We start from the raw sequence: 17,013 nt of genomic DNA, 5'->3' as shown, positions 1-17,013 counted from the left end.
AGATGGCTGATCTGTTGATTTTTTATTTATTTATTTTTTGGTTAGTTAGTTCTTCACAACCAGACATCACGCTTTAAAAAAAATAATCACCCAGCTGATTGACAGGCAGGCCCTGGGGAATGTGCTTGAACAAAACTCATGAATAACTGAGATGAATTGAGATTTCTCAGTCTGCGACAGCATGTCTGCAGCAGATGACTGTTATTTAAAATTGGCTTTTTAAAACTTTGCACTGAAAAAGAAATAGAAAACTGACCACCTGTGATTCAAAGAAAGCTGCTGTATTATTATGCAACCCGCCATCAGCTCCAACATGGAAAACTAAATGTCACTCTCCGCACCGCCACGCTGTTCTCTCTTTGTTCCAGTTCCCGGATCTGAGCAATTAGCACCTGTTAAGGAACTAAACTTCTGAAATGCTATTTCGTTGGAGAAAGTCAATCCACTGCCACTTTCTACTTCTATTCACCTATACTCCCCTTCTTTTTTCCACTGTACTATAGCCCCTCTATCACACCAGGTGTTTCCTCGTATCTGCAGCTGAACATGCTTGGTAGGGCTCAGGTTGAGGCTTGACATTCTCTCTGAAATCAATAAGCGAGTGGGCTTCTGTTTAGCGTGGTGCTCTACATGGCAGCAAACAACAACACTTCTCTGTATTGGCGGTGCAAGGGAATACAGCCGATATGTGGAACAAACAAGGGGCCATTAACTGTGGAACACAGGCTGAAATTCATCATAAGCTGAGTTATAAATTCAATTTTGTGAATTGCCAGTCAGTGCCCCCACCCGGGAACAATAGATGATATACAACCCACTTGGCTCAATCCAATAAGTAAGGGCGATGGGTGATCCTGGGCCCACCTGCCCTGTAATCATATTATTGCTGTGTGGGTCAATCAGACATGAATAAAAAGGTTTGTGTGTTGCAGCTGACATACAGCAAACTGGGAAGTTGAAACAACAGCACACGCTGAAAGTGACCATCATTAATTAGAAATTAGCAGTGTTGGGGAGTAACGGAATACATGTACCGCCGTTACGTATTTAGAATACAAAATATGAGTAACTGTATTCCGTTACAGTTACCGTTTAAAAAGGTGGTATTCAGAATACAGTTACTTTGTTGAAATAAATGGATTACACGGCGGTACTTTCCTGTTTCATTTTGTCGCGGGTCAGGACTGTTTGGTTTTGTTTGACAGCTACGTTCTTTTGTTCCAGGCGGCAGCGTTACGGTTGCCATGGTTACAGGGCGACGCTCTCTCTCTCTGCGACTGTGTGTTTCCTGGGTGAGAGAGCGCCTTTTCGTTGTTGTTGTTGTGCTAAGCTAACAGGCAGAATGCTACAAGCATAGCTCTAAAGAATGTAGCATCATGTTCAGTGTAGTCCGTGCTGCAGGGAGAATGGACTGCCATACACGTTATGGGTCTGTGAGCGCGAGGAGGGAGAAAAGGGGGAGTGGAAAGGTACGAGCAGTCATCGAGCAAAAACGGGAGCTGGAAGCATGTAAATATAATAATAACCACTGCAGCCAAGAAGAGTGCCTGACGAGCCCAGTTGTAAGTAAGGTATTAAGACTCGACTGTACACTGTGTTCGTGTTTTCCTCCGAAAACAACAAGTTCCGTTGGAGCAGCCTTTCAACGCCTCTCTCTGTCTGTCGCAAGAAAAGTTGACCCACACAACAAAGTAGAGCTATTTTTCGGCTACCAGCCGCCGACAGGGACCCCGCCGTATTATGCTGGGCTTACACTGTGCGATTTTTTCAGTCGCGCGATTGAGCTCCTGCTCAAACTGTACGATTGACTCGCAGGGGTTAGAAGTTCTTAGGTCACGATGCAGGGCCTCACACTATACGGCCCGATGCTCTGATGCGACCTGAGTGCTCACACTGTGCGTCCATAAAAATGAAGGTTATAACAGAAATTCTGTCGCTCGCTCTCCCTCTCCTTTCACTCACACAGACACACCACCACCATCAACTTTGCTAAATTGCTAATGAAAAACATTGGTCAGGCAGCTGTGATTGAGCAGCAGTGTCGATCCAACTATTTTCAAGGTTGTTGTGGTCGTGATAATTTTGTGAGGCCACATCGAAAGGGCTCGGATGGTTCTACAGGTTGTGCCTCCATCGCTTGTGTCCAGATCACACGCTGCACTGCCGTGCTACGCCGTCCTTTTCGCTGACATTTGTGTTTGCGCGTGCGCAGTGTGGCAAACTGGGGTGACACCCTCACGACCAAGCGATTGATGATCGGGGAGCTGGTCGTGAGGTGTCAATCGCTTCTCGTTACCCCACGTATACTACACGATGCACGACGCACGATGAAGGCCAAAATCGGGCCGATCGCCAAAACGATCGCACGACTCAAAAATCGGCTCAAAATGGGCCAAAAACCGCACAGTGTGAGCCCAGCATTAGTCAGAGGTCCCTTTACTACAGTTCGGAGTCGCGGACCTTCAGTAATAGTAATAAATCACACAGCAATAGTACATTCACGTTGTTGTAAAAAGCATGATAATATTGTAGCGGGTCAGGGCTGTTCGGGGTTCTGCTTGTACAGTTATGTTTTGTGTATGTTGCCATGGTGACGGGTGACGCCCTCTCGCTGCGACGGTGTGTCCTTCCGGGGTCAGAGGGCGCCCTATGTGTGTTGTGGTTGCCGCGCTGAGCAGTTAGCTAGTGGCAGTGTGTTCTTCTGCAAATGTAATAAACGGCTGTGCTCCCTGGCTAGCTCACGGGAAGCAAGACCAAACGATACCTCCGTCTCCTTGTCTGAACTCGCCACAATATATTAAGTAATCCAAAGTATTCAGAATACGTTACTGTCATTGAGTAACGTAACGGAATACGTTACAGAATACATTTTGGGGCATGTATTCTGTATTCTGTAATGGAATACATTTTAAAAGTAACCTTCCCAACACTGGAAATTAGCACAGGTATGTTTATGGCATAGGTCCAGTCTTCTCTTTCTTTCTTTCTTATTCATTTTTTGATTGCATAACCTCCACTTTTGCTACAAAATGACACATTTTTCAAATCTGTGAATCATAAGCTGTAGCATAACCATAAATTATCGAGAGCTGACCTTTCTATTTGGTGTTTGCATGCTCATCTTTTGCCTTTGTGGGTCTTTTCGGGTTCTCCTGTTTCTTCCCACAATCCATCGATGCATGTTAGGTTAGCTGGTGATTCTAGATTGACTTTTTCTGTGGATTTGACAGTTAGGGAAGGCTGGTGACCTGTCCAGGGTTATCAAAAGGTGACTGTAGTTACTGTGACGTCACCTATTGGTTTCTGGCATCCCATTATGAAGCCTGGAGATGAGCATTTCCTTTCGTTTTGAAACATAGTATCACCAAGATTTACTAAGTAGACTTCTATGTTTTATTTAGAGTGACCGGAAATGAGTGACTGGGCCAAAAAACTTATCAGGAAAGTGTTTACCGGTGTGAAGTCAGACTTTTATTGGACCAAAGTTTTATTGTCGTTTCAGATAAAATGCACATTTAAGGCACTTTAATTTTTCCAACAGAGAAGCTAATCCAACCCCAACAAATAAATTCAACATCAAACCTTTATTAAGAAAACTGGAGTGGAGCAGAAACCAAATTGTGGAGTCTAGAAACCCCCGTGCCTACATCCATCTTTTATATACCGTCTATGGCAGCAGTCCCCTTTTATTCGCCACGGACCAGTTCAATGTTAGACAATATTTTCACAGACCGGCCTTTAGGTGTCGCAGATAAATACAACAAAATAAAATGATATGACCAAGACAAAACCTGTGGTATTTTTAAAATATAATAATAAATGAGAATTCACAGTGTAATTGTGTAACTTTATTAGCAGCGTCCTCCTGAGATGCACCAACAACGTTGAGAGTAACATCCTCCTCTCTGCCCCTTAATGCTCTCTGGTTGCTATGGTAATGCCTAGATATTTTTTTCAAAATAACAAAAACAACTACAACACGGGAAAAGACCCAGGGAAACCGAGTTAACGATAAAAACCCTGAAAACCACAAATTTCACACCCAAGCCCCAACTCTCACAGCCCAGTACCGAACGACTCACGGACCAGTACCAGTCCATGGCCCGGGGGTTGGGGACTGCTGGTCTATGTCACAGCTAATGTCATTTCAGCAGAAAAGTTAATTAAGCAAAAATGTAAATGTTGTTTGATGTTTAGAGCAGTGATATCCGATATCCTTGCTCTCAGGGATTGCTTGTAGATAATCTGTCCTCTTAGCTTAAACTTTGGCTATCGTCAGCGTGAGCATCCATCACAAGGATGCATGACAGAAAGTAAAGAAAAGCATTATAGGTCCCCTTCAAGCAAACAGCATTCATCAGCTTTTGAATCATATGTAGGATCTCACCTTCAGGGTCGTTCTACACGTCCTCACATAGCCCTTTCAGCTCATGTCACAGGTTTTGTTGGAGGAAAATGGTTTGTTAGTTAGCACGAAGCTTTTCTCAAAATATCGTTTCCCATTTTAGGTAAAGGTTGTATTTGTGAATTTTTTTTTTAGCGGCTTGGATTGAAATTTCAACAGCTGAACTCTTCTGAATAATTTGCAGCTACGTAATCATTGCTGAATGTTTTTAGTAATTGCATTAATCAAAAATACTCTTTTACCTCAGTGAAAAATATTTTATTTTGAAAACATGATATTTTCAGTGTTTTTATTCTTTGTAAGTATTGCTTTTTTATTGCCTAAAATGTGTTGGAGAAAAAAAGATCACACTGATGATTTAGAATTCAAAAACTCACTAAAACTTATCAAATATGGCACACTAGGCATTAAGGGGTTAAGATATTTGATTATCATTCAGTGGCATTGTTTCATAGGTACATAACCACTCAAATGTTTGATCAGAAAGGCCATAACTGACTGTCATTAATCCAACTAGTGATCATAGATATTTATTTTCTATTTAGATATACAACAGGTTTATCTAATGCAACTTCATCGTATCAAAATACTAATTGATCACTGAAAGAAAACATTTTCTGGTTGTGTTAGCACAGCCTAAAAGTCCTGTGCTGATTAAGGAAGCAGTTTGGCTAGTCGAGCCTCTGGAGCTTTTTGTGGGTTTTATGAGAAATTACTTTCTTTTGAAATTTGTCAGAGTATTCCTGGTCTAAGAAATGAAGGCTATTCCATGTGGAAAATTGCCCCCGAAAATGGAAGATTTCATAAAACAGTGTGTACTACTCCCATCAGAGAGCAGGGCAAACCGGCTCTAAACAGAATAGAAAGAGAAGTAAGAGGCCACAGTGCACCGCTGAGCAAGAGCACATCAGAGTCTGAGAAACAGATGCCTCATAGGTCTTCAACTGGCAGCTTCATTACTCTCAAAACATCAGTCTCAACAGTGAAGGGCCAACTCCAGGATATTGGCTTCTAGGCAGAAAAAGGTACATGTGAGATTAAAGACTAAAGAGAACAGATAGAAATGGGCAAAAAACACAGGCAGTGGGCAGATGATGATGATGGGGAAGGGTGTTATGGACAGATTCTAATGTTTAAAGATGTTCCCACTAATGACACAGAACATGATATTTTGGGGGGTGTTGGTGGTGGTAAAGTGGGAGATTTGTACAGGATAAATCACTTCATTGTACAAGACCGTGCAATATCTTATGGATGTTAATTGGTTTGAGCCAACAGGACAGTGGCACAAAGCACAGCTCCAAACTATGCAAGAGCTATTTAGAGAAGAAGCGGTCAGCTGGTATTGTCTTCAATGGAGTGTTCAGCACAGTAATCATATCTTGACTATGTGCTCATCAGACCAACTAAACCAATTATAGCCTCAACAGGAACCATGGGGTGAAAAATGGATCCAATGCACAAGTGGCAAAAACAGCAGTTATTCAAGTTGTCAAAAGCAAGTCAGTTCCCTTAGAGCTCAGCATTAAAAAGCATCAACGCCAGCAACAACTCGCAAGTCGTCGAAGAATGCACATTTTTCCTCGAGACCGGTGGTAGCCAGTTGGTCACTGACTGGCTTCCATGCTGGTGTGACTGGTGCCTAAAGTAAACCTCTGGCTTTGAATAACCAACATGGCGGGTGCCAAAATGCTAAAATTGAAACTTCGAAATGCAGAGGTGAGGCGAGTTTTGCAAAAGCAATGTTGTTTACTGGTGTTATTGCTCTCAGTATTCTGTTACTGTTATTTTTCATAGTGACAGTTTGTTTTTTACATTTCTGCATATTGTTTCATCTATGTACGATAGAAGTGCGTTAATACTGCAGAGAACCCATCTTTCTTATTATTTGTAACAAAAAACTTGTGGTTGTTTAAACATTCCCTTTCTATTTTTCATATTCTTCTCTATTGTGCTTGCCTCAAGGCAGTCTCCAGAAAAGGGCATTATTTTTATATTTTCTATTGATTCTGGCCATTTGGTTCATTTTACACTTTCTGAAGGATATTATAATGCATTCAACAAAGGGCTAAAAACACTCACATAAATAAAATCCTTCAATTTTTGTATCTACACATCTTTTTAAAAGCCCATTAAGTAAGTGTCCTCCTGAGCAAAATGAGCAACATTTATATGGAGCCTAGCAGGGACTGGAGAGTTGGAGAAGGGCACAGAATGAGGTGGACAGATCTCCAGTGAGATCCTTGGAAGGTCTAAACGGGCCATCTATTCAGATATCTCCTGAAAAGAGCTGGCTGTCCTTCCATCGAGTGCTACATCGATCTGCGGCTCACTAGTTATTCTGAGGTAGGCTCTGTCTGGAAAAGTGGAAAGTGACTCATTGAGAAGAATTTCCCGTTCGCCTGGCACATCTTAGGGCATTATTTTTCCCCCCACATGAGTGGCACATTCGCTTTTATTAGGCTTTGCCATTTGTGCGTCCCTGGACTTCTTGCCAGGGTTTGTCATCTGCTCTTAGTCTGTTTTGTGGGTGTTCAAGTTCCAGGGTTGCATGTCCCAAACTGTTGTTACTGATGCTTTTTGATATAACCTTCATTAAAAAAAAACCTTAATTATATTACACTGGACCTTTGTGCACATCTGAAACAACCTATTGTAGCTCGCTTTCCACTCCGATTAAGACAACTTTATTTTCTGTGCTCAAAGTCAGAGTGCGCGCCTGAGGTGACCATACTAAGAATATCTGCTCTCACTGAAAGTTTGAGCTTTTGGTTGATATGAGCTGATCTCATCACTTGAAATTTAGTTTGATCTTTGTAACAGCATACATATGAGAGAACATTAAAGTATAATTGTTGCCTTTTAACTAAGAAGCTGGTATTTGTATAACGTTGACATACTGCAGGTCAGTTTGCTAAGAGTGCAGAAAAAGTGTTTTAGCTTTTGCTCATGTGTGACTTCCAATCTTTTGACCGGATAGTATATTTTCATATCTGTTTAAGATAACTCTCATGTGAGGTAGATCTGATACATGTCTGACATACTGACCCGAGTGAAGAACCACTGGGATGAAACTGGTTTCCATGATGCTGTTCACGTCACATCAAGTAGCTGCCATTGCTCTTCAAAAGGCCATAGTTACAAAGGTGGCTGGGATCCTCTTCCTCAGTGTCATGATGCTGACTTCAGTGGCTTCCAGGTTTATTTCTGGACAATGTTTCGTGTGATGTTTTTGTTACTGTTGTTTTGATTGTTCAGTTGCTGCAATCTTATATTGACTATGCATAAAATAATTGTTACCAATCAGAGGATAAAATCAAATCTGAAATATAAATCCTGCTTTAGCTTCTTTTTGTTTAATTTAGAAACTTTATGTCTTTTCATCGTGTTTCTTGGGGGTTTGAGTACAAAGCACCTGTTTTTTTAAATGTAGTTATTTCTCCTTGTTGCTGTTATTCCTGCATCTTTCCACTGTTGGAATTCCCCCAAAGAAAACGACTTCTTTTCTGGTCTGAATCAAGTTCAATCAATCCTTTTATTAGTCTTTTTTTCTTTTGCATATTTCCTATTCAGTATGAGCTTACAGTATATGAATGTCTACATAACAAAAGACTGAAGGTCACAACACAATACCTTCATCTAACTCTCTCTCCATCACTTTCTGTCATCCTTTCTTTATTAACTAGTTACATAGAAAACCAAGCCAGCCTGGAGAACATAACAGAAGTCGACCTTATCTTCTACAGAGAGCTGAAAAACCTGTAAGTCATTCTTTTCTCTCAACTTATTTTGAGTTTGTCAACCTATACAACTGACTGATCTGTCCTCTTATCATTGTTGTGTGTGTCAAGTTTTCTATTCTCACACTATACTTCAGTCAGAAAACTGATGTTTGAAATGATTTTCCTACAGCAGGAGAATAGAGGTAGACTGGAGTCTAGGCTCTGAGCACATTACTTCCCGCAGATATGATTATCTTGCTCAAAGCCTACAGGTGGATGCTTAGGCAGAGGAGGGGTTGAACCAAAAGGGAGTGATGAAGGGCAGCAACACTCACATATCAGAGGGATAGATGGGACATTTTTAGTTTAAATAGACTCACAAAAGCAGGATTGGTTTATTACCCCTGAAGAAAGTGAGGCATGTGCCTGAACTAGTTTGCAGGATTTGCTCCATTTAGTGTTTACTCTATTACGAGACAGAAAGAAAGCTCAAAGCTAGGATAAAACAGTCAAAGCTTATTTTTGGGAACAAAATTAAGCTCCAGCCTCAAAAGTATGTTCGCATACTTCCCAGACTGTGTATCTGAAAGTGAAATGATCTTCTTACTTCTGAGTTTGTGCAGAAATAGACAAACGTTGAGGTTGTGTGGTGATGCAGTGGTTAGCAAGAAGGTCATAGGTTTGAATCCGCTGGCTGACTGAGACCTCTATGAGGATTTTTGCATGCCTGCATGGGTACTCTCCTGATACTCAAAGGACTATGATGTTGCATGCATGACATCTTTGCTAGTTTAACTGGTGATTCTAAATTGGCTGCAGGCGTGAATGTGATGGGCTGCTCCAATGTTTACCCCACCTCTCAACAAATGATAGTTGGGATCGGCTCCAGCACCACCATGCCACTCTAAATTGAATAAATGGTTAAGAATGAAAGGATGAACTAAAAGTCAGATACACTGTGTTCAAAATGATTAAACGACAAGGATTAAAGTTGTTTTCTTTCCAACAAAGAAAAACTTGATTATATTCCAAGTGTTTTTTTGCTTCTTGATTTTTCATGTTCATTGTGCTTTATCATCCTCTGCAGCACGGTCACATTTTGCAAGCTGAGGTTCATCTCTGCCTACGCCTTCCAAAACAACCTCAAGCTTCAGTATGTGTAAGTGTCCTTGTTGATACCGAAGGATTGTGTTCCCCGTGTCGTGTTTTGACCTGTGGGCCGGTCATCCTGTTTGTCGCTGTCAGTCAGCCGGCTATTTGCACATGTCACATGAGATTCAGACAGCTGTGTCCTCCAATCTGGAAAATCATTTTGGATGCACATTAAACCATGAATGACTTTTTTTTTTGCATTTTATTAAATACATATTAGTTTATACTTTCATGGCTGATTATATTATATGGTACTTTTAATTCAGTTGTCTGCCTGTGCAAAACACAATTAATATATAGCTTCAGCTTTCCATATTATGTGGATTTATGATCATTGATTAGCAAGAAATTGAATATTACATGGATCAATAGTGAAAATGGTTCATAGCTGCAGTCCTAAAGTCAGTTATTACTGATAAAATATCTGCAATTATAAAATTTGATCCAGTTATAACCACCAAAAAGCTAATTAGCAAGAAGCCTCATTGTTAATTACAGCCTCTACATTGTGTTGCATGAAATTATTTTTTCAGTCTTTATTTTTCCAAACATTGTAGCTTCACAGTCCATTCCCAGCAATAAATAATACCAGGAAGCCTTATCGACCGAAACCATCAAATCTGTCTATTCATCAGCCAGCGACCCTTATCGCCACCATCTTGTCCTCATCATTTTACTGAGCGTGTGCAACATGTCCAGTGTTGTTTATCTGAAAGACAGCCGGGTTTCGAGGACCATAGATGGAGGGGTGGTGGTGGTGGTGAGGCAGGCAGGGTGAGCTCAAGAAATTGGAGAAGACATCCACCAGTCACCTTTTACTCGCTCACTTTGGCGGATTATCGACAACTGATGCATAATAAATACACTCCACTAAGGGTCCATTATCACTTAATCAATATTTCACTGTGGAGGGAGAGGGCGGCTGGGTTTGGGTGGAGTGTAGGGCTTTCTGTGTGACAGATGTGTTTCTGAGATTAAGGCTGACTGATTGCAGCCAAACTAAGCACTGAGCAGGGAAGCTCAGTCGACTCCAACCCCTCTTTTCTCTCTTCCTGCTCTCATTGTTGTACGAACAGCAAAAATGCATTTTGTAAAAAATGCTCATATAAATTGCAAAAAGAGAAAAAGAGAAACGAGCTGCTGTTCGTGCCTCTGCTCTGCCCCTGTGGACCGGGGGAAGAATCGAGTCTGGTAATGGATAAGCCCCAATGGCTAACCCATCTGACATGAACTTTTGGGGGCAAGGAAAACAAATAATTGAACCCTTGGTCCTGTCAGAGTGATTATGTATTGGTTTCCATTTGGACGCTCCCCAGTGTGGCTTTCTGTCATCTTCAGAGGGAGGTTTATTTACAGGCTGATTCCTGGGAAGTCTGAGGATCATTTGTGGTGATATTCAAGTGGCCTGAGAGGATTGACTAAAGGATATGTAGCATTCGATTACAGTGTTATTATTGTAAGTCGGCATATACGGTATGATTTGATTCATCACCATATTTGAAATGTTTTGAAATCTTAACGAGGAAACAGAATAAGGAGTGTGTTTGGGTTGGTAGGTAAAATGAAAAAGACTCCCGTTCCTACATTTGAGGTCTGGCGTATTGAAATTTGAGCTAAATTGTAGTGGTAATAGTAGATATTGATGATGCTGTAGACAGCTAACACCAATGTGATGTCTCCGCGGCGTGAGGCACAATGATGTGTGCCCCATGCAAAGATGTTCATGATGATATTGCTGATGTACTGAAGTTAAATTGGCCTTCTTATACTTTTATTTTACATCAAACACATGTACACATAAGGCTTTAGAATGCTCTGAATGCTTGATTTGACACTGTTGTGTTTGTTCTTGGCTCCGTCTGATGTCAGTAAGAGCAGATATTCTAAATATAGAAATCTCAGCCACACAGCAGGGGTGCAGCCAGTCAGAAAGTTAGCTTAAAGGGAGGATAGCCCCAAGGGAATAGGACAGGCTTGTTAAAGACAGCTGTCGAATGGAAAGGCTGCACTGGATGAAAAAAGGAAGGATCAGAGCAAAATATGTCCCATTTAAAAAGAGAGATTATGTCATTGTAATCTTTATTTTCTTAATCATCTTAATTTAGCATGTTAACAATATTAGCATGTTCACTGTTACAGCTAAGGCTGGTAGGGATGCAAGTAATTTTGTGTTTGTTTAAAACAAATTGTAACCTATTAAAACTTTCTCAAAACACAGTTGACCTTCTAAATGATCAGAAACGCAGAATTGATGACATTTAAAGGAGCATAAATGTCTGCTCCAAATTTAGCAGCAGTTCATCCAGATGTTTAAGAGACGTGAGACATACAAGTTAAGATAAAGAAAGAGTCTGTGACTCATTCTCATTGACTCATTCGCTGCCTTTGCTACAGCCGTTTGGCCAGTAAAAACCCAGATGTCTCGGCGGTTTTCATAGACATTTTTCAGACATTTCTTCGATACATGTGAAACTTTTTTTCTCGATATGTATTTCTTTAGCGTATTTGACTCCAAAGAATTACTGCTGGGCCCTGTCCCTCGCCCCAGAAGTGTTTGCGAACTGAACTAATCACCTAATGTACTGAACTCTAAGCAAACACTGAGAGATGTGCCGGGGGTGCTTGTGAATGTGGCTTCTCGGCTGGTGTGAAATACGTGCCAAGGTAATTGATCAGGACCCATTTGGATGCATTAACGTTTTCCACTGAGTGTAATTCAAGGCAGGTACACATTGTTCTGAAAGCGAGCAATCAAATCACAGCGTGACTCAACTGCAGAACAGGACCAGATTACTACAAAGAAAAATAACATATTTACTCGAATCTTTCCTTTATTTCGACTCGTAATAGCTTTGTTTTGGTTTGTTTTTGGAACCGCGCTCCTTCACAAAGCAACATTTGAACAGACAGCACAATAAGACAACTATTGTCTGTCTGTGCTGCTGGAAAGGTAAAATCCAGACACAGCAAAGATGTCACATGTAAAAGCTTAAGGTTAAATGATATAATGGCTGCATATCAATGGAAAATGCAACAAAGGAGAATTAAGAAGTGTTCACAATGTCACCTGTCTTCTCTTTTTGTTTGACAGAAACTTGGCATCAAACTCTCTGGAGCACATCAGCTGGAAGGTGTTTCATTTTCTGCCTCTGCTTAACCTGTGAGTCTATTTAGAATTTGGAGTAAGAATACTCTCTGTCATCTAAACCATTTTAAATTTGTGTTAGCTAGCGTGGTAATAAAAATGTAATAATTTTCAAAGGTACAACTTGGGTAAGCAACTGTTCTGCAGCAGGAGACCGCATGAAAAAATATGGCCATTAGTGCCAACACATGACAGAGCTTTGTGGTTACCCTCATAGTTGACCTCAGCTCTCCATCCACACAGTGTGCATACAGTCAGTTGGTCACATTACCTTCACAGAATTGCTCTACAAGCTTTAAGTTACCCAAGTTGAATTTTCTGGATAAAAATAGAGTGCATTTGGAAGAAAACTTGACTGCACCAGGCGCAAGAACCTGCAGCTGGATGGCTGTTCTACGCTGGTTCCTCTTCAACACCAGCCTGCAATTGGAAACATTTTTCCAATTGCAGGCTGTTGATTCTGTTCATCTGGACGTAGAGTTTTCAGTGGGTTAAACGTTTCATAACTAATCCAAGTGACTTCTTCACATCATGTTTGCATCAAGACAATTTCATTTTGTCTCATTAGTTTAAATTCATTTAGTTTCTAGACTAGATATTCTTATTTCACTTAGTTTTTATAATTTGAAAATAGTTTTAGTTTAGTTTTTATTTAGTTTCAGTGTTAGTTTTAGCCCTTTAAATTATTATTTCTTATTTTTGGAGGGCATACAGGTGTAAAATGAGTTCATTTGTGGATTTCACCCACTTTACTTAAAGTTGGGCTGCAAGTGAGCTGGTCACTCCTGAACTAGCAACTGCCCAGTATAATATGGTCATGTGACCAGCATGTCAGGCCACAGTGACCTCATGGCCCAGTGCTGTTCCTGCTGTTTCTGTTTCTGATGAGAACTTTGGTCAGTTATACTTTTGCCGTTAGCTTTTTCTAGCCCAAGGACAGAGGTGTTATTCAGCATGAAACTAAACTAACCTGGGAAACAGTCTTTGTGCTACATCTATAACTACACGTCCTTAATTGTTGATTCAATTCAGAGGTGAACATATTTAGATATTGTAAAGTTAACTGCTTCTTTTCTGAGTTGATTGTCCTCTTTCAGCATGTAGTTTGTAAGGTTCCTGAAAGTATAGAAGCTTGTCTGTACGGTTATTTTCTAATTAAAGATAATTCTTCAAGGATTTATATCAATTATTTTATACATTCCTTGTCATGCACTTGTATTAGAAGCTTTCAAATGAAACACTTGGAGGGTATTTGTATATAACAGTGAGTTAAAACTGTTTGCATGAGGACTGAACGTGTTTTTGATTCATGTCTAATAATTTCAAGTCATTGTTTGTTGGTTTCTCTTTTCAGCGTTTTGAGAGACAACCCTCTCATTTGCTCATGTGAGCTCTACTGGCTGAAGCAGTGGCAAGAACGCGGTGACCTGGATAACCAAATGTTGTCTTGCTTGTCCGATGGCGAGAAAATGTCCCTTTTCAATTTGATGATAGAAAACTGCAGTGAGTATGCGTTTCATTGTTTCTTGTTGAGAAAGCTGTAAAAGGTTTGACACCAGTCAGCTGTTATGATTTAACACAAGCCAACAGGTTTTATGACATTACCAGTAGTTTATTGGCAAGTCATGCTACACGTGTGCTGGTTGCACACGTGAGATCTGGTCAAAGGTTTGGGTTTTTGTTTTTAAAAAAAATAATGTTCTCACCTCATGCGCAGTTAAACCCTGTTTGCCAAAGCGAACCTCAGGCTTCAGATTGTTGTAAATGTTCGATTTTCAATATTTTTCTCCGTCCTTCTGCCTGAGCTCACACGACTCAGCACTGATTTCCTTGTATGCTCTGGCTCTGCCATAGATTTTAAATAAAAGATGGACTTAGCCACAGTGATGTCACCCAGTGGCTTCTAAACTCTGCATTTTGAAGCATCCACTTAACTTTATGGCCGTCACAAGTCACCATATTTGCACAAGAGGATGAAGTTATATAGACTTTATGAGCACATTGCACAGCTACACAGTCCTGCTAAGTAACAGTAACTATTAAGACTTATTTCAATAAAGCTGAAACACAAGCTTAAAAAATCAGACTCGCTGCCATAAAAACAAGGAGATGCTTGCATGTATTTATGTTTTATATCCTTTTTAAAAAGCTACTTTTATTCCTTCCCAGTTGGGAGGTTGGGAGTCACCTTACTACCATGACAAATATAGACCCTTAATCCTAATCTTATTGGATAGTCTGTACATCACTATTACCAGTCACTATTCATTGGTAATTACATAAATAAGTAGAGCATAAGACTGCCTGTGAGAATCAGAGCACTCAGGCTGATAACGGTAAGCCTCTACTTAGTCAAATGGGTCAGTTATTAAAAATGTAGACTTAAATAACTGTTTGTGGTTTGCCTAAAAATCTTTATTAGTGCTATGATTTGGGGTTTCTAACTATGGGAGTCTATAGTGATCGTCTAGATCAGGGGTGTCAAACTCAAATACACAGTGGGCCAAAATTCAAAACTGGAACAAAGTCGCAGGCTAACGTTAATATTTATTGTAATATATTTATTCCTCCAGATATAAGAATGAATCTTTTCTTATGGACTCAAACACGTTTTGCTGAAAAACTGAATATCGAACAAGCAAAACTTAATACTAAACAATATATATATTAGCTGTATAATACCAGTAGGCCAGCTCTAATAGTAATTTGGTATGGCTTCGCGGGCCAAATGTAATTAGTCTGCGGGCCAAATTTGGCCCGCGGGCCAGAGTTTGACACCTATGGTCTAGATTTTGGAGCCAGTCTCAAGTGGCCACTCGAGGAACTGCACTTCTTGGCACTTGAGCCCCAAATTTTGCTTCTTGTGCTGTGTGTGAGATGAGGAGGAAGCCAGGCGAGGAGCAGCCAGTCAGAAGAAATTGGACTTTTTATGAGGTTGAACACCAGTCGAGATGTGCTGTATGTGAGAGCCAACAGAGTAAGATCACACATAAAACAGTCTTTAACTGCACGCTTACTAGTAAAAGTGTACTGTCTCATTGTGCCAGTATAATAGGGTAGCCTTTTAGAGCGAGTAAGAAGCACCTTTGCCTAATCCAGTATTTCTGAGAAGTGAGAATGTTTCTTAGAGAGCGTCTCTCCTGTGGACTACATGTGAGAAAGGTCAACTCTTCTCCAACCTGATTCTTCAGAAATTCTCCACAATTCATGTGTGAAAATGACACAAGATAAAAAGCATGTTTTAAATATGTGAATAACGCGAGGCTCAAGTGGAGCCCCTTAAAAGTTGCAGAGCTGGAAATGCGCAGCCTGTAACACGACTTATGGGTTTTTCTTTAGGGCAGAAGTTGAAAATGTAAGAACTTGTTTCATTTGTATTTGTTAAACCACATGTGGTGGAGATTTATTTTGTAAAGTTCATCAGATCGGGGCGATCATGGCTCAAAGAGTTGGCAGTTCATCTTGTAACCGGAAAGTTGCCGGTTCGAGCCCCGGCTTGGACAGTCTCGGTCGTTGTGTCCTTGGGCAAGACACTTCACCTACCGCCTACTGGTGATGGCCAGAGGGGCCGATGGCGCGATATTACAGCCTCGCTTCTGTCAGCCTGCCCCAGGGCAGCTGTGGCTACAACTGTAGCTGCCTCCACCAGTGTGTGAATGTGAGAGTGAATGAATAGTGGAATTGTACAGCGCTTTGAGGGCCCCGAAAAGTGCTATATAATTTTTTAATCATGTTTTGTAAGCAGTATTTGAAATAATGCATCTACTTCAAATTGTCTTGAAAAATAATATGTTTTTGTTCCTGTTCAGGATATAAAAGGCTGCAAAAAAGCAGGTACACCAAAATGTGGGGAAGAAATTGGCTCAACATTGTTGCTCTAATCACATACAGCAGGAACTTCTTGTTGCCAGGAAACATATGAGAGATTTTGTCCCTGTGCTGTTTTTCTAAAGAGCTTTGAAAAAAAAGAGGAGGAGTTCAACTCTATACTTAGTTGCACCATCACAACAGCAACCTGTGTTTATTGCTATGTACTCTCATGCTGTCTGTCCTGCACTCTCAGGCCTGCCTGAGGTGAAGATTACCGCCTCACAGGATAAGATTCTGGAAGGAGGCAACCTTACATTCGTATGTGAGGTGGAAGGAAGTCCCACTCTCACCGTGAGATGGCAGACCGAGGCCCTCCACTCTCACTTTTTTACCAAGGTAGCTGAGAATTTTCAGCATGTGCTCAACAAATACAAAATTAGTTTTTCTTTGTTTTTTTAAGATGTCATAGTTTTTCCTCTTCCTATGATCCCCGATGGACTGGATGATGCTCAGATCAGAGCTCTGTGTTATGAAAATTGACTTTCTATTAGTTTTTTTTATTAAATTTAAAAAGAAATTTTTAAATTTAGTCTCTCTCCCCAACCAGATGCGACAGATGGCCCCGCCCCTCCCTGAGCCTGGTTCTGCCAGAGGTTTCTTCCTGTTAAAAGGGAGTTTATCCTTCCCACTGTTGCCAAAGTGCTTGCTCATAGGGGGTCATCTGATTGTTGGGTTTTTCTCTGTACGGTCTACCTTGAGGTAATTGCTGTATCATTGTA

The 17,013-nt window shown here is 40.7% G+C and overlaps 1 protein-coding gene across 5 annotated transcripts in view; it reads left to right on the top strand.

Moving 5' to 3' along the window:
* The first annotated feature begins 1,555 nt into the window (after positions 1 to 1,555).
* The window catches only part of ntrk1 (neurotrophic tyrosine kinase, receptor, type 1), a 49,586-nt gene continuing 34,128 nt past the window's right edge, over positions 1,556 to 17,013 (top strand). For 3 of the 5 annotated variants that reach the window (XM_086312390.1, XM_086312389.1, XM_086312391.1), the window contains exons 1-3: positions 12,377 to 12,439; positions 13,779 to 13,927; positions 16,488 to 16,630. In XM_086312390.1, coding sequence (XP_086168516.1) covers positions 13,864 to 13,927; positions 16,488 to 16,630 — 207 coding nt within the window. In that variant the 5' untranslated portion in view covers positions 12,377 to 12,439; positions 13,779 to 13,863. Of the gene's footprint in view, positions 1,563 to 8,091; positions 8,167 to 9,214; positions 9,287 to 12,370; positions 12,440 to 13,778; positions 13,928 to 16,487; positions 16,631 to 17,013 lie in introns of those variants that run through there. The other 2 variants (XM_086312393.1, XM_086312392.1) reach the window with 1 other exon arrangement.

This window comes from Aulonocara sp. 'chitande type north' Nkhata Bay, linkage group LG11, assembly GCF_057382095.1.
Source record: "Aulonocara sp. 'chitande type north' Nkhata Bay isolate Kocher_YH1m ecotype deep benthic linkage group LG11, A_spYH_male_GT1.1, whole genome shotgun sequence".
Classification (NCBI taxonomy): domain Eukaryota; kingdom Metazoa; phylum Chordata; class Actinopteri; order Cichliformes; family Cichlidae; genus Aulonocara; species Aulonocara sp. 'chitande type north' Nkhata Bay.
This window is presented reverse-complemented; position numbering and strand designations above follow the sequence as displayed.